At 45.9% G+C, this 23,849-nt stretch overlaps 3 protein-coding genes across 14 annotated transcripts in view; 1 reads left to right on the plus strand and 2 right to left on the minus strand.

Annotated features, from left to right (window-relative positions):
• Positions 1–325: 325 nt before the first annotated feature.
• On the minus strand, positions 326–3,448 carry PTRHD1 (peptidyl-tRNA hydrolase domain containing 1). The gene is made up of 2 exons (XM_003908347.5): positions 3,192–3,448; positions 326–658 (listed from the first exon to the last, which is right to left on the minus strand). The coding sequence occupies exons 1-2, from the start codon at positions 3,441–3,443 to the stop codon at positions 488–490; spliced, it is 423 nt and encodes a 140-aa protein (XP_003908396.2). The 5' UTR covers positions 3,444–3,448; the 3' UTR covers positions 326–487.
• Positions 3,433–23,778, plus strand: CENPO (centromere protein O). Of its 7 annotated transcripts, none has more exons than XR_004178207.1 (9): positions 3,433–3,567; positions 3,919–4,032; positions 9,864–10,033; positions 15,287–15,404; positions 16,409–16,668; positions 17,554–17,725; positions 18,782–18,950; positions 19,982–20,101; positions 20,180–21,301. XR_004178207.1 is itself a non-coding variant. In XM_031654992.1 (8 exons), exons 2-7 carry the CDS (start codon positions 3,987–3,989, stop codon positions 18,913–18,915), a joined length of 900 nt encoding a protein of 299 aa, XP_031510852.1. In that variant the 5' UTR covers positions 3,433–3,567; positions 3,919–3,986; the 3' UTR covers positions 18,916–18,950; positions 20,712–23,778. The 7 variants fall into 7 exon arrangements, 5 of the variants coding, with proteins under 5 accessions (XP_031510852.1, XP_031510853.1, XP_031510855.1 ...); XR_004178206.1 differs by having other exon boundaries at positions 20,202–21,301; XM_031654992.1 differs by lacking the exon at positions 19,982–20,101 and having other exon boundaries at positions 20,712–23,778.
• Positions 20,529–23,849, minus strand: part of ADCY3 (adenylate cyclase 3) — a 106,191-nt gene continuing 102,870 nt past the window's right edge. For 4 of the 6 annotated variants that reach the window (XM_009183794.4, XM_009183791.4, XM_009183795.4 and 1 more), the window contains 2 exons: positions 22,915–23,038; positions 21,849–22,254 (listed from right to left, as the gene is read on the minus strand). In XM_009183794.4, coding sequence (XP_009182058.1) covers positions 21,923–22,254; positions 22,915–23,038 — 456 coding nt within the window. In that variant the 3' untranslated portion in view covers positions 21,849–21,922. Of the gene's footprint in view, positions 21,510–21,848; positions 22,255–22,914; positions 23,039–23,849 lie in introns of those variants that run through there. The other 2 variants (XM_009183793.3, XM_009183792.4) reach the window with 1 other exon arrangement.

Below are 23,849 nucleotides of genomic sequence, written 5' to 3' on the forward strand. Positions count from 1 at the left end.
TAGCAGACATGAGCCACCACACTGGCCAAATTTTAACATCTTTGTTATTGAAATACAAATGTTTTAATTTATTTGCCAGCATTTTTTTTAACAATACATAAAATATTATCATATCTTAAAGTTGATGTTGTCTTAGATTCAATGAAATATGATAACTGGGTGTGAATAAGAAGGAATTCAAAAGCAAAGTTTCAAACCTGGGTGACTGGAAGGGAGTTTCCTTGACCCCCATAGGAGAGTCTAACCCAATCTTCTATTTGAGCAATGATCGCCAGACAACACTGCCCGCGCACCTTCCACAGTTGCACTTATTAATAAGAGGAAGTAGTTATTAATGACAACTTTAATAGGAACATGCGCTGAACCCTCAAGAAACTGTCACAACTGAAAGACGGGAGCAAGCTGACACTGCAAGCACATGATGCTCTGGAATGGGTGGCCTGCTGATTCTGGATCCAGCTGGTATTCAAACACATCAAAGCAGCAGTCATTTGAACAATCGGAACTTCTTCAAATACTGGCCCACTTCTTCCTTGGGGTAGGGCCGGAGAGCAATGCAAGTGGCGATATTCTCTGGTTGCTCAAGCCACAGCATGTGGTCAATGTTCTTCTGTTGCAGGGTCTCGGCCAGCTCCTTTAGGGTGGTCTCATCTGGGGCCTAAAGGAGAAGAACATAGAACACAAACTGAATAGCCCACTTAGGAAGTGTCAAAAGGCCAAAAAGGGTTTCGGGAGTCCTCTTCACTGAAAGTGGAGTAACAGCTTTACCAAGGAGGGAGCTGCAGAGCAACGATGTCATTCCTTGGTGCACTGAGGAGGGGAGAGAGGCCTCCTATTCCTGTTTAGACAATGGAGATTTGTATCTTCCCTCGTGAGATGTCGTGTGCCCAACATCCACATGTGTAATGTGTAATTCTGCTCTACACGTTTTCCAGCTCTCCTATGGCTGGTGCCCATAATTTTAAATGCCTCTGACTTTAACCACTGCCTAGTGGAAGTTTTTTTTTTTCTTTTGAAACAGAGTCTTGCTCTGTCACCCAGGCCAGAGTGTAGTGGCACGATCTCGGCTCACTGCAGCCTCTGCCTCCCAAGTTCAAGTGATTCTCCTGCCTCAGCCTCCCGAGTAGCTGGGATTACAGGCGTACACCACCACACCTGGCTAATTTTTGTATTTTTAGTAGAGATGCGGTTTCACCGTGTTGCCCGGGCTGGTCTGGAACTCCTGACCTCAAGTGATCCACCCGCCTAGGCCTCCCAAAGTGCTGGGATCACAGGCGTGAGCCACCGCGCCCAGCCCCTAGTGGAAGGATTTCTAAAAGCACATCCACTTCCACTTCCCTCCATCCCTCCCACTCTACCTCACTGAAACCTAAAGGGGTTTTCCTTCTGCTGGGATAGCTCCCACTTGTTTATTAAACGGAGAGTACAATATTCTCTAACATCCTTCTGAAATCGTTTCTGGGTCATCCTTACTGCCAATTCACCCATGATGAATCCCATTCCAGGAAGTATTAAAACTATCACTCAGAAAATTATTATTTTCATGTTATTTTGCATAAAGTTTATCTTTTACCTATGAAGGCAGAAGCCACTAAGATAATCAGAGGCTGGTTTTAACAAATTAGAGAATGCTAGTATTGCTACTTTTAACCTGCTAAGTCCTTCCGGCAGAGCTCTGCTGGAGGACTCATCAGCTTCTTCAGCCTCGGGCAGAGGCATAGTACAGTGAGATACAGTGAGTCTCTGGAATCAGACTACCGGACTCCAAACTCTTGCTGACTGCGTGATCGTGGACAAGTTAGGCGACTTCGCTGGCCTCTTCGTCCCTTTATAAAATAGGAATAATGCTTCCTAGTGGGGATCAATGAAATTAGGCTCAGACCTGTGCCTGGCACATACTAAGCACTCAATAAATGTAGTTAATCCTGGTATTGTCTTATATTTTATTGGCCCTTCTGATTACAGCAGCACCTCAATGTAATCAGTAGCGACTCCTAAGTTCCCTTCTTGAGTCATGATTAACAACTAAGAATCATGAGACCCTCTTTTAAACTCAGGGGAGTCACTTAATCCCTGTAGGCTTCAGAGAGTTTCACCCGAGACAAGAGGAGTCTGAACCTGATTTCTTAAGACCTCTTAATAGGAAGAAAATCTAAGTGAAAAGTCAGCGGCTTCTGTTCTGCCTACTCAGATTCTCAAGGCATTTTTCCTACAGGTTACCGCCTGATGTTTCACTATCCAGCAGTAATGTTTCTCTTGAAAGATAACCTGTCTTTGCCAGTCTGCCATGAAGGTATTACTCCACCCCTCCACCTGAGTTCTGGCTTCATTACTTTAAAGCCGTTTTGCCTTATTATAAAATATGTGCTTAAGGTAGAAAATTTCAAAAATACAGATAAGCATTAGGAAATAAACAAAATCTCACCATGCACTACTTAATATTTAGATATCTTTCCTTAGTTTTTCCTTTCAAAGTCTGGATCATTCTGTACATACAGTTCAGTTCGCTTCGCATCATGAGCACTCTTCCAGACCACTAAATATGCTTCAAAAACGTAAGGGCTCCCATGAATATCCTTGTGCAAAGCTCTTTGGGTCCATCTGATTATTTTCTTAGGCTACATCTCTAGCAGCAGGAGAGACAGAGTCAAAGGGTAAGGGTGAGATTTGTTTGGTTATCTGCAAACAGAACTTGACTGCTATTTTAAAAGGTGCACCGATTTACACCCCTGGTGACTGGTCTATCTGAAGCTAGGTTCAAATAAGGCTTTTAGTGTTTATTTTCAAATACTTTGGCGTCCTACCCAGGTAAATACTCAGTTTGACTTCACTTTGCACTGTCCCCACGGCGAGAAGGAGCTCGCTCTGTCCCCTCGGGCTCGGTTTTGCTGGAGGACAGCACTTTGGGGCATGGCTTTAAAAGGTCGGCCAGTGCACAGGCGGAACGGCGGGGACATAGGCGGCACCACTTCACCGCGAGCCCAGAAGGGGGCGGACGACTGCTCTCCACTCTTCACACAGTCAGGCCCTCCCCAAGGACGCACCTCCAGGGAAACAGCTCCAGTCTAAATGTTAACGATCACCCCAACCCCCGCCGCACCCACTCCCCGCAGCTAGGCCTTCGGACCGAAGATCACACCCACTTCCGCCCTCGACGTCTCAGCACCTCCCCCTCCGCCCGAGTGCCTCACCTCAAGGACCACTTTGCGCATGCGCCCCAGCTCTTGGAGGTAAGCGGCGGTGTGCGGGTGGTCGCGGTGAGTGTGCAAGGCCGCGGTGGCCGCGTGACAAGCCTGCGCCACCAGTGCGCCCGCCGGCCAGGAGAACGGAGCTTGTGATAGATCCTTTCGTAACACCAAGTATTGTACCAGGACCTGCGGCTCCGCCCCAGAGGCCGCCATCTTCCTCACCACCCGAAAGGCCGGACCTACTCCCCGGTGCATCCTGGGATCAGGGCGGGGCCCTGAGCGCCGCCATGTTTTTGTACGGCAGGATCGCAAAGCACGCCGGGACCGGTTGGCTTGGTTTTGAAGACGTGGATGGCGGGAATTCTCGCCCCTGGCCTGGGTGAGCTAGAAGGGAGAAGGCAGGGGAAAGACCCAGTGTCTGACGGGACTGTGGCCAGGGTGGCGGGCTGAACGGCCTTCTTAAAACTCCTTCCGTAGCTGTGAAGCCTGCTGGACCAGAGTAGCCGTGGCCTCGGGAGCGCGCCGGGCCGCGGAGTGGGCGCGGGGGTGGGCGTGGACTCTGCTGGCTCGGGCGCTGGGAGAGGGCTGGCGGCTCAGGAAAGGGGATCCTGGCCGTGACGTTTGTGTCATCCGCGGCCCAGGGGTTGTGCCTGAGTGGTGTGTGCCCTGCCGTCTGGGTTTGAATGGGACTAGATGCGATATGACTCTGTTGCCATTTTTCTTTTATCAGCAAGGACATTGAGGTCCCTATCACCGCTTGCCTAGACAACTTCATGGGAAGGCCCTTGGCAATCTGAGATGGAGCAGGCCAACCCGTTACGTCCAGATGGCGAGTCTAAAGGAGGTATTGAGAGGGCCGCCGCCTTCCCCTTCCTGCTGCTGCCCAAAGATGATCCGCAGGCTGAGAGAGCCCTTTCCTCCTGGAACTGACGTGGGACCTGACCTGTTTGGGAGCAGAATGGTGAAAGGAACTAACATTGAAGACAAAGGGACAGGCAGCCAGGATTATTCGAGGAGGAAAAATGGCTTCGTTTCTAGGCTCCCACCTCTTTTGAAACGGATTAAGTTGCATCCATCATGTGCTCAGTGTTTCTATTCTGAACTGCAGTTCTAGCCGGGGAGGTTTCTTTCCTCTCCCCGGGTTTTTTGGGCCATTTACGCGTTACTCCTGAGGGAGGGCCAGTGCAGGGCAGTGACTGTAGTGTCGGTTAGAACTGGGTTTGAGTCTTGGCTCTGCCATGATAAATAAAGGGCCCTTAGGCAAGTCACTTTATTCTCTGCCTCTGTTTCTTCATCTAGAAAATGGAGGTGAAAATGGCACGGTAGTTGTAGTTGTGGAAAAAGTATTTCTTTTGTGGTGGAATAGTATTTAATTCAAACGTTTCAAGTGAAGCATTTAGCACATGTCTAATATATAGGAAATACTCAATGAAAGGCTTTGTAAGTGTCTTAAAAAGTAGAAAGTGTTTAAAGAATTTATTGTTAGAGTTGCTTAGAATTATGAAACTACTACTTAGTCCTTAGTCAATCCTTTGGAAACTGAGATTTGCATCTGAATTTCTGTCCAGAAGGAAGTTGCTTTCTTCTTTAGTGCCCGGTAATATTTGTGGACAGTTCTGGTTTTGTGTTGCTTTATGTCCTGTGCTATTAATACTTTTTAGAACTTTGGCATACTTAAGCCTGATGCCTAAATCCAGAGGGTTCTACATTAGTACTTTGGGAAAGCTTGCCATAAAACCCAATTTTAAAAATAACTCTATAATTTTAAAAAGAATTCTGAGTTTATCAGTGAATTTGGTGATCCTGTTTTTCTCTGGGCCATCATTATCATTGATAACTATGAAGTAGCTATATTCAGCTTAAGATGACTTAAGCTGAGACTGTAGATAATAAAAGTATATGGGGTAAGATTTACTGTTACTTTAAGACTAAAAATAAGTTTGGTGACTTTGTGTAGTGGAAACATGCTACACTCAGGAGTAACCTGTTCTCTAGTCCAGGCCTAATTTTGTTTCTATTAAAATAAGCGATGAGGTGGAAGTTTTGGATTATCAAGAGACTTAGACCCGTCTCCTTATTCTCTACCGAAAACAGTTTTAAACATTTAGCTGTTACCCATACTGGTTTTCTCCCTCTGCTTGGGTGATTTCAGCTTTTGGTTTATTATTTGAATTGTCCCCACTCATTTCGGAAGGAAGGACATGGAATTTTAGTTGCAACCAGTTTATTCAAATAGGCAGGGATTTTGACCTTTTTTGTAACCTTTTTTGGGACAAAGCTGACTGGCTAGGGTGAGATGTCATAACTTCCAAGGTAAAGCAGGCCCAGCAGATACACTCCCTCTTTTCTCTAGTAGCAATGCTAAACAACAACGCTGCCCCCTTGGTGTAGAGGGGATCAGGTTGGTAAAGAAGCTGGGCAGGTTTGAAAGCCTGAGAGGAGAGCTGTGTGGAAATGCCTAGAGAAGCAGCAGCATGATACTGTTTTGAACACCTACTTATCTCAGAAACTTTGGGAACATTGATATCTCCTGTTTTAGTAATGTAGAATTTCCATAAAGGAGAATTTGGTCAGGCATCTCCTGTACCACCCTAAATTAATCTATGTGTGTGTGCTTTTCAGATCACCTCCTGGTTGGACAGTAAATAATTTTTGTAAGCTCCATGAAGACAGGGACATCATTTTGCCACTGTAGTATGAATAACTTCCGGCACGGTCCTTGGTCCATAGTAGATTCTCAATACATAGTTGTTGGATAAATAGAGACTTGTGAATAAAGCAGTTAATCACATGCTAATTGTTAGGACTAATTTATTTAATTTGAATTTTGGTTTTTCACGATTATTATTGTAGTATTGTGGATTTTTCTGTGGACATGAGCCAAGTGAATGTAATCTCCAAGAGTGTCATGCTTGGTTGTCTGTGTTTCAGTAAATATTTCTGGGGTGTTGGCCAGGCGTGGTGGCTCACACCTGTAATCCCAGCACTTTGGGAGGCCAAAGCGGGCGGATCACAAGGTCAGGCGTTCAAGACCAGCCTGGCCAACATAGTGAAACCCCATCTCTACTAAATATAAAAATTAGCCGGGCATGGTGGCACGTGCCTGTAGTCACAGCTAATCGGGAGGCTGAAGCAGGAGAACTGCTTGAACCTGGGAGGTGGAGGTTGCAGTGAGCTGAGATCGCACCACTGCACTCCAGCTTGGGCAACAGAGTAAGACTTCGTCTCAAACAAACAAACATTTCCGGAGTGTTTACTGTGTGTCAGACATTGTGCTAGGGTTAAAGGATCCATGGGTGAACACAAATGCACACGGCCCCTGATTTTGGAGCTTTAAGGTTCAGCGGGAAAGATAAGCAAATCAAATAATCTCACTAATGAATATATAATTAAAAGTATAGTGGCCGGGTGCGGTGGCTCACACCTGTAATCCTAGCACTTTGGGAAGCCGAAGTGGGAGGATCGCTTGAGCTCAGGAGTTTGAGACCAGCCTGGGAAACATAGTGAGACCCCATCTCTTTTATTTAAAAAACAAAAACAAAAAAACTATAGTATTGTCTCAGAAGGATCTTTGAGAGCTTATGAGCTGGCACCTGGCCTTGTTCTGAAGGTGTTGCAAAGGTTTCCCTGAGGAAATGCTGTTTGCACTGAGTGCTAACAAGCTACAGTAGTACAGGTGAAGGTGGGTAAGGGGCAGCTGTGGAAGAGCCTTTGGTGTGCCTGTTGCAGGGCGGGGATCAGGTCAGTAAAGAAGCTGGGCAGGTTTGAGAGCCTGAGAGAAGGCCTGTGTAGAAGTGCCTAGAGAAGGAGCAGCATGATACTGGTGAGGGTAGGAAAGATCCAGAGGCCAGTAGGCCTTGTAGGCAGTGTGAAGTCATCGAAAGGCTTTAGCCAGCTGGATGACATGATCCAGTTTAGATTTTGAAATATGCTTTCAGTGTATGGGCCACCTAGGAAACTTGTAATAGTCCAGAAATGGTGGTAGCTTGAACTACAATGGTGGCATTGCAGATGGGGAAAATGGAAATATTTTAGAGATACTAGGAATGTATATTCAATAGGATTTGGTAATGGATTGGGACTGGGGCAGGAAGAAGGTGTAAGGAAGCAAGTACCTGGTTTACACAGCTGTAAATGGTTCTAGTCACTGAGGGGTTTGGAAGGGGAGATGGTGAATTCAGTCTTGGACATGTTGATTGTCAGGTTCCTGTGAGTCTTCCAAGTAGATACACTGAGAAGGCAGGTGGGTATTCTGCTTTCTCAAGAAGCAGGAGAGAGGTATAAGCTAGAGATACATATTGGCGAGGCATCGACATGTATGGCCATTAAGGCTGTGGGTAGTGATGAGATTTCTTCTGGAGAGAAGAGGTCTTAGGACTGAGCTCCAGAAAATGTCAGCATTTAATGATCAAGGAGGAGAGTAGGAGCCTGCAAAGCAGAAAGAGGGGTCAGACAGGTAAAATATAAGTGTCACAAAAACAAGTAGTTTGTCTCTTGTTCATCACTACATTCAGTGCCTGAAATAGTGCTTGGCACAAAATAGATGCTTAATAAACATCTGTTGAACAAGGCAAACCAAGAGGCTGGTATGCTAAGATTCAAAGGAAAAGAGGGTTTCACGAAGGTGGTGATCAGCAGAAGCATATAGGGCTGGGAGGTGAGATAAGGGAGCTTGAAAAATGTGCTTTGGGTTCAGCAACATTGACATCACTGTTGATCTTGGAGTAGTTTTGTAAAATAATGGGAACAGAAGTGAGTTTCAAGTGGATTGAGATATGAGTCACAGGCAAGGAAATGGAGAAAGTGAGTACAGGTTGAGCACTGAAAATCCAAAATCTGAAATACTCCAAAATCTGAAGCTTTTTGAGTACTGACATGATGCTCAAAGGAAATGCTTATTTTCAGATATGGGATGTTCAGCCAGTAAGTATAATGCAAATATTCCCAATTCCGAAATCTGAAACACCTCTAGTCCCAAAACTTTTGGATAAATGATACTCAACTTGCATGGACAACTCTCTTAAGTAGTTTTCCTGGCAAGGAAAGGGGAGAAAAGGGAGATGGTAGCTGAAGGGGATTTGTGGGCAAGAACAGGCCTGTGAGTGTATGAAATGTGTGTGTGTGAGTGTATGTGTGTGATTGTATGAAATGTGTGTGTATGAGTGTGTGTGTGAGTGTATGAGTGTGTATGAGTATATGAAATGTGTGTGTATGAGTGTGTGTGTGTGTATGTGTGTGTGTGAGTGTATGAAATGTGTGTGTGTGAGTGTGTGTGTGAGTGTATGGGTGTGTATGAGTATATGAAATGTGTATGAGTGTGTGTATGTTTGAAGACAGTTGAGACTTGAGTGTGTGTGGAAGGGAAATGAACACAGCAGAGAAAAGGGTAACCGATCATCTAGAGTTTCTGAGAAAGCAAGAGGGGATAGGCCTCAATGAGTAAAATAGGATAATTTTGCATATAGTGTGTGTCTGTTTCTATTTGATCTCACCCAATTTTTTTTTTTTTTTTTTTTTTTTGAGATGGAGTCTGTCACCCAGGCTGGAGTGCAGTGGCCGGATCTCGGCTCACTGCAAGCTCCGCCTCCTGGGTTCATGCCATTCTCCTGCCTCAGCCTCCCGAGTAGCTGAGACTACAGGTGCCCGCCACCATGCCCAGCTAATTTTTTGTGTTTTTAGTAGAGACAGGGTTTCACCATGTTAGCCAGGGTGGTCTTGATGTCCTGACCTCGTGATTCACCAGCCTCGGCCTCCCAAAGTGCTGGGATTACAGGCGTGAGCCACTACACCCGGCCCGATCTCACATAATTTTTTAAATGTTTTTATTAGCGGTAAACACTCTTAAGAGGTTTCTAGTCTTAATTCAATAGGTGAATAAGTTTTTGGATTCCATTCCAAGGCAAGGAAAGAAGATTAAGATTTTCATATATGTTTATGCATATGAACCCTACAAAACAGATGCTGGGTATACTTAAGAAGCTCGATTAAATAAAGTCTGGGACTTTCTTTTTTGTTTGTTTGTTTTTTTGAGACAGAGTCTATCTCTGTCCCCCAGGCTGGAGTGCATTGGCGTGATCTCAGCTCACTGCAACCTCTGCCTCCCAGATTCAAACAATTCTCCTGCCTTAGCCTCCCTAGTAGCTGGGATTACAGGCATGCGCCACCACGCCCAGCTAATTTTTTGTAATTTTAATAGAGATAGGGTTTCGCCATGTTGGCCAGGCTGGTCTTGAACTCCTGACCTCAGGTGATCCAACTGCCTTGGCCCCCAAGAGTGCTGAGATTACAAGTGTGAGCCACCGCCCTCAACTGTGAGAGGGCTTCTCTCCAGCCGGTGGTAAAGCTAGAGAATCATCCTTTACACACTAGAGATGTGGATCTGTGGTAAACTGCAGACCTAGATAAGACACTGCTGCCTAATCAGCGTGTGATGGTTCATATCCTTTCTCGGGCTCTCTTTGAAGAGGATCCTGTTTTACATCACTCTTCAACCTAGGAGGTTGATGATCTTCGATTTCAATTGTTAGCTCCCCTGCTTTTATAAATTGACAGATATCTAACAATTCAGCTGGCCATAAAGTTCTGGTGAAAAAGTCACCTGTTCTTTCTGAGATACTTCCTGTTGCCACAGTGAGAAATCCTCGGCTTGTAAAATTCTCCTTTTACTCTCCTTAGGTGTTTTAGCTCACTTGGAAAGGCTAGAGAACCAAATGAGCAGATCCCGTAAACAGTCTGAAGAGCCGCAGAGCGTGCAGGCCCAGGAACGTGTTCTTGGAACCAAGATTCAGAAACTAAGGCATCTGCGAGATGATCTGAAGGCTGCGGTGCGGCACCGGCGAGGCAGCGTGAGTAGAAGGGTGGTGTCAGCAGTTCCTTTAGAGTATAATGAGCAAATGTGATTTGGGAATTGGTGAATTGGCAATTTTTAATAATGTGTTTTACTTGTGATCTTACTGGATTGATTGTAGTCCTTGATCCCTCAAATGATCAAACTTGTGGAGTTTGGCCAGGCGCGGTGGCTCATGCCTGTAATCCCACACTTTGAAAGGCCGAGGCAGGCCTATCACCTGTGGTCAGGCGTTTTGAGACCAGCCTGGCCAACATGGCGAAAACCTGTCTCTACTAGAAATACAAAAATTAGCCGGGCGTGGTGGCACGTGCCCGTAATCCCAGCTACTCAGGAGACTGAGGCACGAGCATTGCACCTGGGAGGCGGAGGTTCCAGTGAGCTGAGATCGAGCCACTGCACTCCAGCCTGGGAAACAGAGCGAGACTCCGTCTCAAAAAAAAAAAAAAAAAAAAAAAAAAAATCCTGTAGAGTTACAGTGAATATCACCTAACATTGGCCAGGCACTACTGGTAAGCCAGGCAAGTTCTTCCTGCCAGGTTCTTAACCTGCCCTAATAAACACCTAAGTTTGTTACCTCAATCATAAACATATTAGGTATATACCTAGTAGAATTACTGGGTCATACGATATGCATATTAGGTTTAGTAAATACTGCCAGTTTTTGAAAGTGATTGTACTAGTTTTACATTCCCAGCAATAGTTGTATAAGTTTTCCATTGTTTTGCATTTTTACCAGTACTTGTAGTGGCTTGCCTTGAGTTGTTGATACTTTAGTCATTAGTGACATCTGTCACCCAGACTCAACCTCCTAGGGAGCTTGACCCTTCCCTTTTTTCAGTTTTCTCTCTAGCCTAGGTTCAGTCAGCAAGACCTATCAGATTTTTCTTTTATATAGTCTTTGTCCTTCCTCCATTGCCACAGCTCAAATATTAGCCATATATGGAGTAAATATCAGGTGATTTGGATACCAGGATTATGACAGTAGTCTGCCAGTTGGTGCATCTTCTCGTATTTCTGCTTTTCCAATAAATCCTGCACAGCCAAGAAAATGCTTCATGAAACACCGCACCATTGCTCTGCTCAAAAGCCATCAACAACCCTTAATTGCCCATGGGATATCAGCCTTCCTCCCCGTCTTCCTTTTCCACCTATATCTCTCTTCCTTCCTCCCTTCTTCCTTTCTTTTTTTTTAAAATTGTAATATATATAAAGTACACAAATCTGATGGACTTTGTTACAAAGTTAGCACAACCAGGTAACTACAACAGTGATTCAAGTATAGAGCATTACCAGTACCCCAGAAGCCTCCAGTTTGCCTCTTCTAGTCATATCTCTTAAGGTACCCACTATTCTGATTTCTGTCACCATACATAGGTTTTACCTGATTTTGAACTTTATATAAATGTTAAAAAGCACTAACTCTTACGTCTGGCTTCTTTTGCTGAATGTTATGACTGAGATTCACCTACACTTTGCTTATAGTGGTCATTTTTTTTATTGCTATATAGCAACTCTATTTTATGAGTATACTACAACTTGTTTACCCATTCTACTGTGATGACATTTGGGTTATTGGGGTTATTTCACTTTGGGATCATTATGAATGTTGTCACTATTAACATTTTGTGTGTTTCTGTCCTTTGGTATAAAAATATACACTTATATATTGGGTGTATGCCTAGTAGAATTGTTGGTTAGTAGGATATGCATATTAGGTTTAGAAAATTCTGGCAGTTTTTGAAAGTGAGTGTATCACTTTTACATTCCCAGCAATAGTGTTCAAGATTTCCATTGTTTTGCATTTTTACCAATACTTGCTATTGTCAGTTTTTAAAATTTGCCATTCTGGTGGGAGTGTAATAATATCTCATTTTGGACTGAATTTGCATTTGCTTCACAACCAGTGATGGGGAATCCCTGTATTGAACATTTGAAAATCTTCTGTTGCGAAGTGTGCTTTTTTCAAGGCTTTTGTGAACTTTTTATTAGGTTGTCCATCTATTAAATTGTAGAAATCTTTACATATTTTGAATGAGTTCTTTGTTGGGTATCTGTATTAGCGTCTTCCTTAGACTGTGGCTTGTCTTCATTCTCTAATGGTGTCTTGCGATGAAAATCTTTGTTTTAATGAAGTTTGATTTAGGAATTAAACTTTATTCTTAGTGCCCTTGTTTCTTGTTTAATAAATCTTTGTCTAACTTAAGATCATGCTGATCTTTTCCTGGTATTTTCTATTTTATTTTTTTTTTGGTTTTTGAGACAGAGTCTCACTTTGTTGCCCAGGCTGGAGTGTAAGTGGCACGATCCGGCACCCTCCGCCTCCTGGGTTCAGACGATTCTTCTGCCCCAGCCTCCCGGGTAGGTGGGATTATGGGCATGTGCCTGGTTAATTTTTGTATTTTTAGTAGAGATGGGGTTTCACTATGTTGGCCAGGCTGATCTCAAACTCCTGACCTCAGGTGATCCACCCACCTCAGCCTCCCAAAGTGCTGGGATTACAGGCGTGAGCCACCGCACCCCGCTTTTTTATTTCTAGTTTGCTAAGAGTTTTAATCATGATATTATGCTATTAAATTTTATCAGATATTTTTACTGCATATATTAAGGGAATCATGTTTTCTCCCTTATTAATTTGTTATATATTGGTTGCTATTTAAATGATAAATTGCCCTCACATTCTCATAGTAAACCTAATTTGGTTTGATGTATTATCTTTTTAATATAATTCTAAATCTGACTTGCTGATATTAGTTATTAGAACTTTTGCATCTAAATTCATGAGAGAGATTGCCCTATGATTTTTTTGTAATAACTTTCTCAGGTTTTGGCATCAAGTTTTATGTTGCTCTTAGAGACATTTTCCTTTTTTTTTTTTTTCTATTCTTTGAAAGACTTTATATACTATTGGTGTTATTTTTTCTTACATTTTGTTAAGGAATTCCCCGGTGAAGCTCTTTGGGCCTTTTAATTTCTGATCCGATTTCTTTGATGAGCATAAGCTGTTCAGATTTCCTGTTTCTTCTTGGGTCACTTTTGGTATGTTGCATTTTGCAGTTTGTTCATTTTATGTAAACTCGCATTTAAAGTTTGAAATTTTTTTTTTTTTTTTTTTTTTTTTTGAGACGGAGTCTCGCTATGTCGCCCAGGCTGGAGTGCAGTGGCGCGATCTCGGCTCACTGCAAGCTCCACCTCCCGGGTTCACGCCATTCTCCTGCCTCAGCCTCCTGAGTAGCTGGGACTACAGGCGCCCACCACCGCGCCCGGCTAATTTTTTGTATTTTTAGTAGAGACGGGGTTTCACTGTGGTCTCGATCTCCTGACCTTGTGATCCGCCCGCCTCGGCCTCCCAAAGTGCTGGGATTACAGGCGTGAGCCACCGCGCCCGGCCTTTTTTTTTTTTTGAGACGGAGTCTCGCTATGTCGCCCAGGCTGGAGTGCAGTGGGGTTTTTTTGTTCGTTTGTTTGTTGTTGTTTTTTTTAAATTCAGTGATGAGTATTGTATATGAAAAAATATATGGAGGTCAGGTGCAGTGGCTCACACCTGTAATCTCAGCACTTTGGGAGGCCAAGGTGGGTGGATCACCTGAGGTCAGGAGTTCGAGACCAGCCTGGCCAACATGGTGAAACCCCATCTCTACTAAAAATACAAAAATTAGCCAGGTGTGGTGGTGGGTGTCCATAATCCCAGCTACTCCAGAGGCTGAGGCAGGAGAATCACTTGAACCCGGGAGGCAGAAGTTGCAGTGAGCCAAGATCGAGCCATTGCACTCCAGCCTGGGTAACAAGAGCAAAACTCGGTCTGGAAAAAATAAAGGAAGGGAACGGGAGGTGAGGGGAGGCGATATGGGTTCTGAGTATGTTATCTTCCTCCAGAGGAAATTTTAGTTTTTCTGGCAAGTAGATAGCATATGGGCACATCACCTTTATTCAGTTGAAGTGGTCTGTTTCCGGTTTCCGTTGCTCCTAGGGCATAGCTTTTTTTAGGACCTTCAACTGAAGGTTTGGGAGTGTGTTGGAGACAGGTCTATTAAGGCTCCTCTTCCCTGGCAGGCCCTAAAATCCACATTTTGTTCTAGCAAAATCTCTGCTTGGCTTTTTTCCCCTTTAGCAGCTTATTTTTTTTTGAGACAGAGTCTCGCTCTGTCGCCCAGGCTAGAGTGCAGTGGCACGATCTCGGCTCACTGAAACCTCCACCTCCCGGATTCAAGCAATTCTCCTTCCTGCCTCAGCCTCCTGAGTAGCTGGGGTCACAGGTGCACGCCACCACACCCGGCTAATTTTTGTATTTTTAGCAGAAACAGGGTTTCACCATGTTGGTCAGGCTGGTCTCAAACTCCTAACCTCGTGATCCACCCACCTCAGCCTCCCAAAGTGCTGGGATTACAGGTGGGAGCCACTGTGCCGGGCCGAGCAGCTTCTTTCCATGTGGTTTCTCAGTCCCCAGTCACACCTGTGCAGTTTAGGAATTAGCAAATGCCGGGAGGGCAGATTGCAAGCAGAATGTTGAGTTCCCTTTTCTATGGGATCTTGGCCCATAGAAAGTCGGCTTTGATACCATTAATGTCCGGGGTTTATTCCGTATGGGACTGCTGCGGAGTCTAGCTTACACCTTTCTATGTGGCCCAGTGTGCCTTGCCTGTGAATAAGGAAATGCTCTGAGGCCAGAGGCTGCAGGGAAGCCAGCTGACTTCAGAGCATTTGTCACTCTTCTCCAATCCTGGCTATTTGGATCCTTGTGGAATGCCTTCAAACCATTTGCTCTCTTTGCTTGCCTATTTCTTTTTGGTATTTTATCCACCTTGCGTAGTTGTTCTCAGAGGGTGGGTTGGCCTGGTACCTTCTGCTGGGCTATAACTAGCAGCGTAAGCCTTGGAGCCCTGGCATTTGAAACCCCACACTGTCCAAGCCCAACTTACCCAGCCTTGCCTCTTCACAGCCACCTGTTTTGTCCACCCTGTGCTTAGCCTAGACTTTCCACACAACCTTTTCTTGCTACTCTCTCAGTTCTCCCCACCCATCAAAATTCGAATTGTTCTTCAGACCCATACAGTCTCCACTTCTGATTCCTGGCATTGTGACCCATGAGATTCTTCCTCTGCTGTAAACTCATAGCAATAACTGGCCGGCCACTGTAGCATTGATGTATCATATCATGTGCCCTGCATTTAGCTTTTATCCAGTTGGGTGAGGGTGGGGACGTTGTGGTGCACACCTTTGTACCTAGATTGATTTGCTGCATATCTTGCAGGTGAAAGCATGTATTGCCAATGTAGAACCCAACCGAACAGTGGAGGTCAATGAGCAAGAAGCATTGGAAGAGAAACTGGAAAACGTGAAAGCCGTTCTGCAGGCGTATCATTTTACAGGTTTCGTTTGTTTTTTTAACCTAATTTAGTCTGGGTCTGTCTCTAGTGAGTTTGCTGATGTGTTATCAGTCCTGGACTTATTTCATAATTTATAGTATTTTACACCCTCTGCCCTCATCTCTCTCTCTGTCTCACACACACACACACACACACACACACACACAGACACACAGACACAGCTGACATGCTATTTGTAGGCCTATCTTCACCTACAAGATTGGCTTCTTTGTACAGCAGCTGAGTTGGTGGCTGGCTTATTCCATTCATTTTAACAGTTTGTCATGTGCCAGACCCTGTACTATAACTGCCTTTACTGCTGGCTTGTTTTATGCTGCTAGTGAAATAGTTTGAACTTCTCAAGTCTCTGTTTCACCATAAGTAGGGATTTATTCTCCCGTCTATGCCACAAGATAATTGTGGGAAGAACTGGGGACTATGACAAATTATTTCACACTCAGAAAAAAAGAATAGCTATAAATTAAATTTTTGGCCTTGCACAGTGGCTCATGCCTGTAATCCCATCACTTTGGGAGGCTGAGGCAGGATTACTTAAGTCCAGGAGTTCGAGACCAGCCTGGGCAACATAGCAAGATCTCATTTCTACTAAAAATTAAAAAATGAGCCAGGTGAGGTAGCACGCGCTTGTGGTCCCAGCTATTCGGGAGGCCGAGATGGGAGGATTGCTTAAGCCCAGGAAGTTGAGATTGCAGTGAGCTGAGATTGTGCCACTGCTCTCCGGCCTAAAAAAAAAAAAACCAGAAAAATTTCTCAATAATTTGACATTTAGGATGTTTTTTCATTTTTACCATTCTTCCATGGTTTGAACAACTCAGTCTCAAAGTGAGCCAGAGTCAAGGGGAAGAATGAGCCTATGATACTCATTCAGCAAACATTTGTTTACAAAGTATACATATTCTGGGCACTGTGGAAGCTACTGGAGGCACAGATGAGTAAGTTGTCACCTTGGCCTGCTGTCTGTTGAGGTGTCTTCTCGTTTGCCTCAGGCCTCAGTGGTAAGCTGACCAGCCGAGGAGTTTGTGTCTGCATCAATACTGCTTTTGAGGGGAACCTATTGGATTCCTATTTTGTGGACCTTGTCATACAGAAACCACTCCGGATACATCACCATTCAGTTCCAGTCTTCATTCCTCTGGAAGAAATAGCTGCAAAATACTTACAGACCAACATCCAGCACTTCCTGTTCAGTCTCTGCGAGTACCTGAATGCTTACTCTGGGAGGAAGTACCAGGCAGACCGGCTTCAGGTATCTCTCTGGGATGTTATATGCCTCATTTGTGGGCCCAAGATAAAAGGGGAAAGGGGGGATGTTTTTTGTATTTTCAGTGTTTCCTAACTGCGTTAGCAGTTTGACCATTACCTTTCCGATGCTGCTTCTTTATATAAAAGCACTATCCCACCCTCTTTTCTTTTGAAACTCTGGATGGCTTTGAAGCTTGGGTACTGGTTAAAGGATTATGCACCCCTGAATGGTGGTCTTCAAGCTTTTATCATAAGATTGTACAGAGTGCAGTTGCTATACTTTTGATTCAACAAGGATTTATAGAGTGCCTGCTACGTACCGTACCAAGTGCCTTGCTGAACCTTGGGTATAGATCTCATTAGAAAGAGAAGGATTTCTGCAGTGCCATGGAAGAATGCTGTCCAACTTCCCCTAAACTCTAGCCTACCTTTTTGGGTTGCAGTGGAGCTAAGTTTGGGTGAAAAAAGTAGTTGGGAAATGAATGCAGATGGCTGTAAGTGACTCCTACGAGCTTAGCATTTCCCCCTCTATGTATTTGGAATCACCCTGCAGCTCTCAGTTGTAGGTTTAACTTAAATTGAAATGTGGATGCAGTCTTGAAGCATCTTAGCCATGTAACGTCAGTGAAGTTTTTGCAGCAACAGTCTCTTGTGGAGCTGTACCCCTGGCCATTTAGGCCTGTAGGGCTTTGCGGGCTGCCACTGACTCTTAGTTATCTTACACATCTTTTTCATTAGTCCTTTTTTCAGAACTTTTTCTGTCCCTCATTTATTTCTCTGAAATGTAATTGATGGGCCTCTTTTTGGTTGACATAATTGAAGTGTCAGTAAACACCACCTTTGGAACTGTAGTCATCCTGTACTTCGTTTTGTTCCTCACCCCTCTTAGAGTGACTTTGCAGCCCTCCTGACTGGGCCCTTGCAGAGAAACCCACTGTGTAACTTGCTGTCATTTACTTACAAACTGGACCCAGGCGGTCAGTCCTTCCCGTTCTGTGCTAGATTGCTGTATAAGGATCTCACAGCAACTCTTCCCACTGACGTCACCGTGACATGTCAAGGTAAGAAGGGTGCCTTGGTGCAGCAATTCTCATATCCCAGTTTATTCGAGTGAAGCAGGGAAAACAGGTAGAATCCATGAAGTAGGCCTCTTGAGACACTTTCTCTTTTTATATATAAGCTATGTGTTATTCAGACTGCTAAGACAGAACTTTTTTTTTTTTTTTTTTTTTTGAGATGGAGTCTGGCTCTGTTGCCCAGGCTGGAGTGCAGTGGTGCAGTCTTGGCTTACTGCAAGCTCCGCCTCCTGCCTCAGCCTCCTGAGTAGCTGGGACTACAGGCGCCCACCACCACGCCTGGCTAATTTTTTTGTATATTTTAGTAGAGACGGGTTTTCACCGTGTTAACCAGGATGGTCTTGATATTCTGACCTCGTGATCTGCCTGCCTTGGCCTCCCAGAGTACTGGGATTACAGGCGTGAGCCACCGCACCCGGCCAGAACATTCTTGTTTCTACCAATCTTTTCCTTCCTCTTTGTAAATAGTAAACATGATTGTCCCCATTTTCCCTCCTCCTTTGCCCACCCACCTCTGCCAGTGTTCTTGCAGCCTATGATTGTTTTCATTGGGGGCCCTGCTTCAGGAAAGACACCTAATGATAAGGCTGAGTCATGGGTCAGTTATGGTGAATGGAGCCAGAAGACTCATTTCACTACGAAGACAAATGGACGTGACGTGTCAGCACACACTTACTCCTCCCTATGGAGCAGTCTCTTAAATGGAAATTCTTCCAGACTGGCTGAGAGACTTTTTGGTGAACCTGTTTCAGTTAAATGTGACATGGGCAATAATGAAAAATTGGGTACAATGTTTTTAGGAGGCAGAAATTTTGAAGCTGCCCCAGATTTCACACCATTGGTCTTTGATTTCTCTGGGCAGTCTGATTCAAGTCCCCAGTCTCTAGATTGCATCGGTCCAATAAGGGGCAGCCTCTCTCAGTACGGACCCCCCCCAAAAAAAAAAAAACTGTATGGGTCCAGTGGGTTCAGAATATCAGTGATCCAGGCTCCAATTCCCCCAGCTGCACTGAATGAGATTGGTGGAATCTTTCTTTTTAGGAGGGGAAGCATTATCCACTTCATGGGAGGAGCAACGAGCATCTCATGAAACTCTGTTCTGTACGAAGCCCCTGCATCAAGTGTTTGCCTCATTTGCAAGAAGAGAAAAGTTGGATATGAGTCTGGTCTCCTAATAGATTGTTTTCACTGCACTGGGAACACCTCAGAGGTAAGTAACCAGTACTGAAGACAGTACCAGGCAGGTGGGGCCCACCCTTCCGATGAAAAGAGACACCTACTTTTTCATCTGAATAGAAGAGCAGGTTTGAGTGTAGACACTGGCATTTTTGAACAGTTCCCATGATCTCCTGGTCACTTCTTAAAATGCTCAAGATCATGTTTTTTAAAGGTGTTAATTGATCATACATTTTAGTTGAAAATCATTTGTGGGGCAATAAAAGCCTTTTTTTTTTTTTTTTTTTTTTTTTGAGACGGAGTCTTGCTCTGTCACCCAGGCTGGAGTGCAGTGGCCGGATCTCAACTCACTACAAGCTCCGCCTCCCAGGTTTACGCCATTCTCCTGCCTCAGCCTCCCGAGTAGCTGGGACTACAGGCGCCCGCCACCACGCCCGGCTAGTTTTTTGTATTTTTTTAGTAGAGACGGGGTTTCACCATGTTAGCCAGGATGGTCTCGATCTCCTGACCTCGTGATCCACCCGTCTCAGCCTCCAAAAGTGCTGGGATTACAGGCTTGAGCCACCACACCCGGCCAAAAGCCATTTTTTGAAAAAGGTGTATCACTCAAGAAGTACTTATGAAAAAAATATGGAAAACTATCAAATTATTGAGGGCATTAAGTTGTCACAGTAACTGCTACTAATTTAATGCCAGGAATAGAGACGCCAAAAATCCTAAAATTTTCAAAGGGCTCTCACAGAAATGTAGCACTCCACTCAAACTGCAGTAGCTTGATTGTGTTGAGAAACACTGATATAAATAATGGAAAAACAACCCACATTCACTAATGAAGATAATAAAGAAGACCCAATTTTTTTTTTAAAGGAAAGTATTTCTAGCTTTTATGGAAGCTTTAAGTAATTTTTCTTCATTTTCCTGTTTGAAACTTTTGAAAAGGAAGTTCTTTGATGTTTGGTTAGGTGCAGTGTATTCTAGGCCACTGCTTTATAAACATGGTGTGAGAAAGCAGTAGGATAAAATAATCAGCGTTCAATCTATCTCATATTTTGTTTTCTAAAACAGTTTAGTAGAGCTCTGAATGTACTAAGAAGTCCCTGCTGAAAAAGCACGGTTAGAAATCTGCCCATAAACTCAGGGGGACTCAGGCGCCCCCTGGGTCTTCCCTCTCCTGCAGGCTCTGAGGTTAGTGTCCTGATTTGCTAGCACCCCTGGTTCCTTGGCGTGTGGGTCAGATATGAAGACCTGTGTCTGGCTGACCAGGTTCTCCCGTTTTCATCCCTAGCTCTCCCTTGCCCAGGCACAGATAGGAGTCAGGAGTCATGACTGGCCCAAGGCCACGTTCAGACTTAACCTGCAATGGCCACTTCCTAGACCTCACGGTCATGAAGTAACCTCCATGTGGGAGAGCTCCAGGAACAGTGCAGAGGACTAAAGCCAGCTTGGAGTACGCTTTAGAAGAAAGCAGTTGAAGAATAGTTCCGGGGTACAGTGAGCTATGACAAGACCTTCAAGCTCCTGCCTTCCAGGCCTATGGTGGGGACCAGTGGCAGGAGTCAGCAAAGTACAGCACTCCTCAGATAAGTGATATTACCACAGTTTCCACCATCACTTTCAAGTTGAATAAAGCTTTTAATAAAACAGTCTTGTTCTTTATCAATACCTGTAAATTCTCTTAAAGCAGTAGCAAAGGCGACTGTAGCAAGAGCTCAAAAGGCAAGGCAATGTCGGAGTGTATTTAACAGAAGATTAAAAATATAAATGTAGAAGATCTGTTTATATATTTTTCTTTCAGAAATAAACCCCCCCCCTCCCCTGCCAGGTGAAAGGAAATATTGCACTTTCTGCTCTCATGACTAAGGGGACAGGGGTTCCAGAAGAACCTTTCAAGATGATGAGGAACACCAGGACGAGGGCCATCTCACCTCACTTGGACCACATGGAGACCACCAGGTATCCTGCTTGACCTACCTTCAGAATGGGAGCAAAACGTTTGCCAGCCATGTCCCGCCCCACCAAGCCCCGTCTGAAGCAGAGCTTCCCCACCTGTGTTCCCTCCACAGTCCCAGTCAGCCCACTGGCAAAGGCCACTTCGTCCCTGCTCTGCCACCCTCCTGCTCACAGTGGCCAGGGCCCCTCAGGGGCAAGAATGGCAGGGATTGGAACGAGGGCTCTGGAAGGACTGTTCAGCCCTACGCCTAAGACCCCTGCGCTGGGGACACTACAGGCACATGGAGGAATAGCAGGGCCACCCTCAGAGTTCACACATCCATGAACAAACGAAGGCTGAGGAGATTTCTAAACCTAAAGTCCGCGAGTGTGCACTTCAATCCAGGAAGGCCAGGACTTCCTTCAGTTCCAAAAAATAAATTCTCCCTTCCGGTTTGGACTGTTGCAGGCTCGAGGCTGTTCAGGAGTTGTCTACCACCTGGTGGGGCAGTGTGACAGAGGGGCCGTTGGGGAAGGCAGCTGGCTTGTCCCGCCCCTTCAAGAAGAAGGTCAGCAGCTCCCCCTTCCCCTTCACAAAGATGGGGCCTCGCCTCACAAAGCGGAAGCCGTACTCTCGGAGGATGACTTGGGTTTCTTCTACCACCTGTAGAGGGATGGGGAGCAAGAATGTGGCGTTACTGGGGGAGCCTAGACTGAGGGCGGGTGGGGCTTTGGGTGGTTGGAGCTGAGCACTGATCCGTGGGTCCCAGGCAGTACAGGGCCCTCAGCACCCTTCCCAAACCTCCCAGGGCCAAGCCCTTCCTTCCACCCCCGGTGAGCAGCGGGTGGGCAGGAGAGCCCTGGAGTGAGTGGCTGGGGGCCTCCTCTCGCCCAGAGACTTCTCTGCTAGGACAGCCATTGTCACCTGGGTGGCAGCACTGTTGCCTGGAAACTGCCACTGCCTGCTCTTGTATCCCTTTGCCCCTTTCGTGGAGCTCTTTTGCCAGACCCCACTGAGACAGATCACAAGGTATCGGAAGGTTCATACCCAGAGGCAGGCCATACGCACCCAGAACTTCAGCCCAGATTTTGTGGATGGGTGGGAGCGTTTCCTCCTGCGCTGAGGCTAGCTATTGCAGAGACTCCTTTCCACTCACCCCATGCTTCTGCCTGTGGACTTAACTGTTTGGGGCCAGGGTGGGAGGCGGGCACATGGGAAAGCACTGTTCCGATTCTGTTCCTATGCCGAGTCTGAGCACGCGCCGGCTCTGCTGCTGGACATACCTGGATGTTGCCCATGACCCCCGTGGACTCCATCCTGCTGGCTACATTGACCGTATTGCCCCAGATGTCGTAGTGTGGTTTCCGGGCTCCGATGACCCCAGCCAGAACCCCGCCTTTGTTCATGCCTAGGGTGGAGGCATAACGTTCAGCACAGCCACAGGCCAAACCTTGTCATGAGCCTCAGAAACCAACTCCTCTTTTATAGAATTTGTCACCAGACCTGTACCACAAAGCTCCTAATTATGTAACACATCATTGTCCTCGTTCAACTTGCCTGTATGCTACTGGAGGGTGGCAGTCACGTCTCCTGTTTATCTGTGTGCTTGGCAGTGTCAGCTGCCACCCCCCCATATGCAGATTTACTCAGCATGGTAGTGACCAGTTCTAATACACCTGGTATTTCAAGTCTCCTGTGACCTCGCTCCAGAATGAGACGCCCTCAGTGGAAGAGCAGGTGATCTTAACTCCTTTCAAAGAGCAGGCTGGTCTGGGAAGCCATGCCCTCAGCAGGCACAGAAACCCCTCTGAAAATGGATCACAAATTCACTTCTCGGCCAGGCAGGCCAGGCTTCTGTTGTAAACAGTAGGCACAGTATAGCCTGACCATCACATCAGCTGGGTTTTGGTTTAGTCATCTAGAGGAGTCTGGACTAAAGGTCTTTCAGGTCCCCTCACCCTGTGAGTGCGTGAACCTCCCCACCCGAATGCCTCAGTCCTCCTGAGCCTCCTGTCTCTCCTGGTGGGCCGAGCCCCTGCCACAGGGCAGGCCGGCTGGGGGCGCTCACCTATGCGCAGCATGAAGTTATTGAAGGACTGATTGTTGATGTTGGTGAGCGTATCCTTCATGGCCAGCGCAAAGTCGGCCAGGTCAGCCAGGTGCTGCCAGCGTTCTCTCTCAGACTTGTCCTCCTGTGCCAGGGGACCGTGGAGAAAGTGTCAGGGGCCGCTCACCGCAGCAGCCTGCTCTGCTGTCTTCCCTGGCAGTGTTCTGGGGGTGGATTCCCCACAGCTAGATGTTCAAGGCCTGACTTCCCTTCCTCCCACAAAGGAGTTGGCAGCCGCGCTAGCTCCGACTTGCCACTGTGACAAAGTTCACGTAGCAGGTCTAGGCAAAGTCTGGGCAATGGGGGTAGAGGAGACGGATCCGTGAGTCTGACCGCGAGGTGGGCTCCTTCACCTTGGCTGGGCCGAGTCCTTAGGTTTTGTCAAGTTGTCCTTGTTTGGATCCCTCAACTAGGTGATAAGCACTGGAGGGGGTGACCCGCCTTGGACATGTTTCTGTAACCTCATCCATACAATAGAGAGGGCCATGGGATGGTCTTAGAGGTAAAACAGGATGATGATGTTTTAAGACCAGAGCTTGGGACCAGGGCTCCTACACCCCATTTTCTCTCCTGGTAGCTGAACACAGGTCTAAATTAGCTTAACAAATGAACAGGCTGCCATTGACCAGAGTTCTGAAGGCCACACTTTTTAAGTTTCCCTTGTTAACAATTGCTCTCCAGTTCCTATGAAAGCACAGAGCCTTAGGGGGCCTGGCCACAGAACACAACCATCTTAGGTCTGAGCTGTGAACAGCAGGGGGTGGTGTGTGTGTTCTCTTTCTCCGCTTGCCACACTTTCTCAATAAACCCTACTATTTATATTTACATGCTGCTGGTGGTATGTGTCTGGGACTCCTTTGCACAGCAGTTCTTGTTTCCCGCATGCTAGGTCTGGG

Source organism: Papio anubis, chromosome 14 (assembly GCF_008728515.1).
Source record: "Papio anubis isolate 15944 chromosome 14, Panubis1.0, whole genome shotgun sequence".
Lineage (NCBI taxonomy): Eukaryota > Metazoa > Chordata > Mammalia > Primates > Cercopithecidae > Papio > Papio anubis.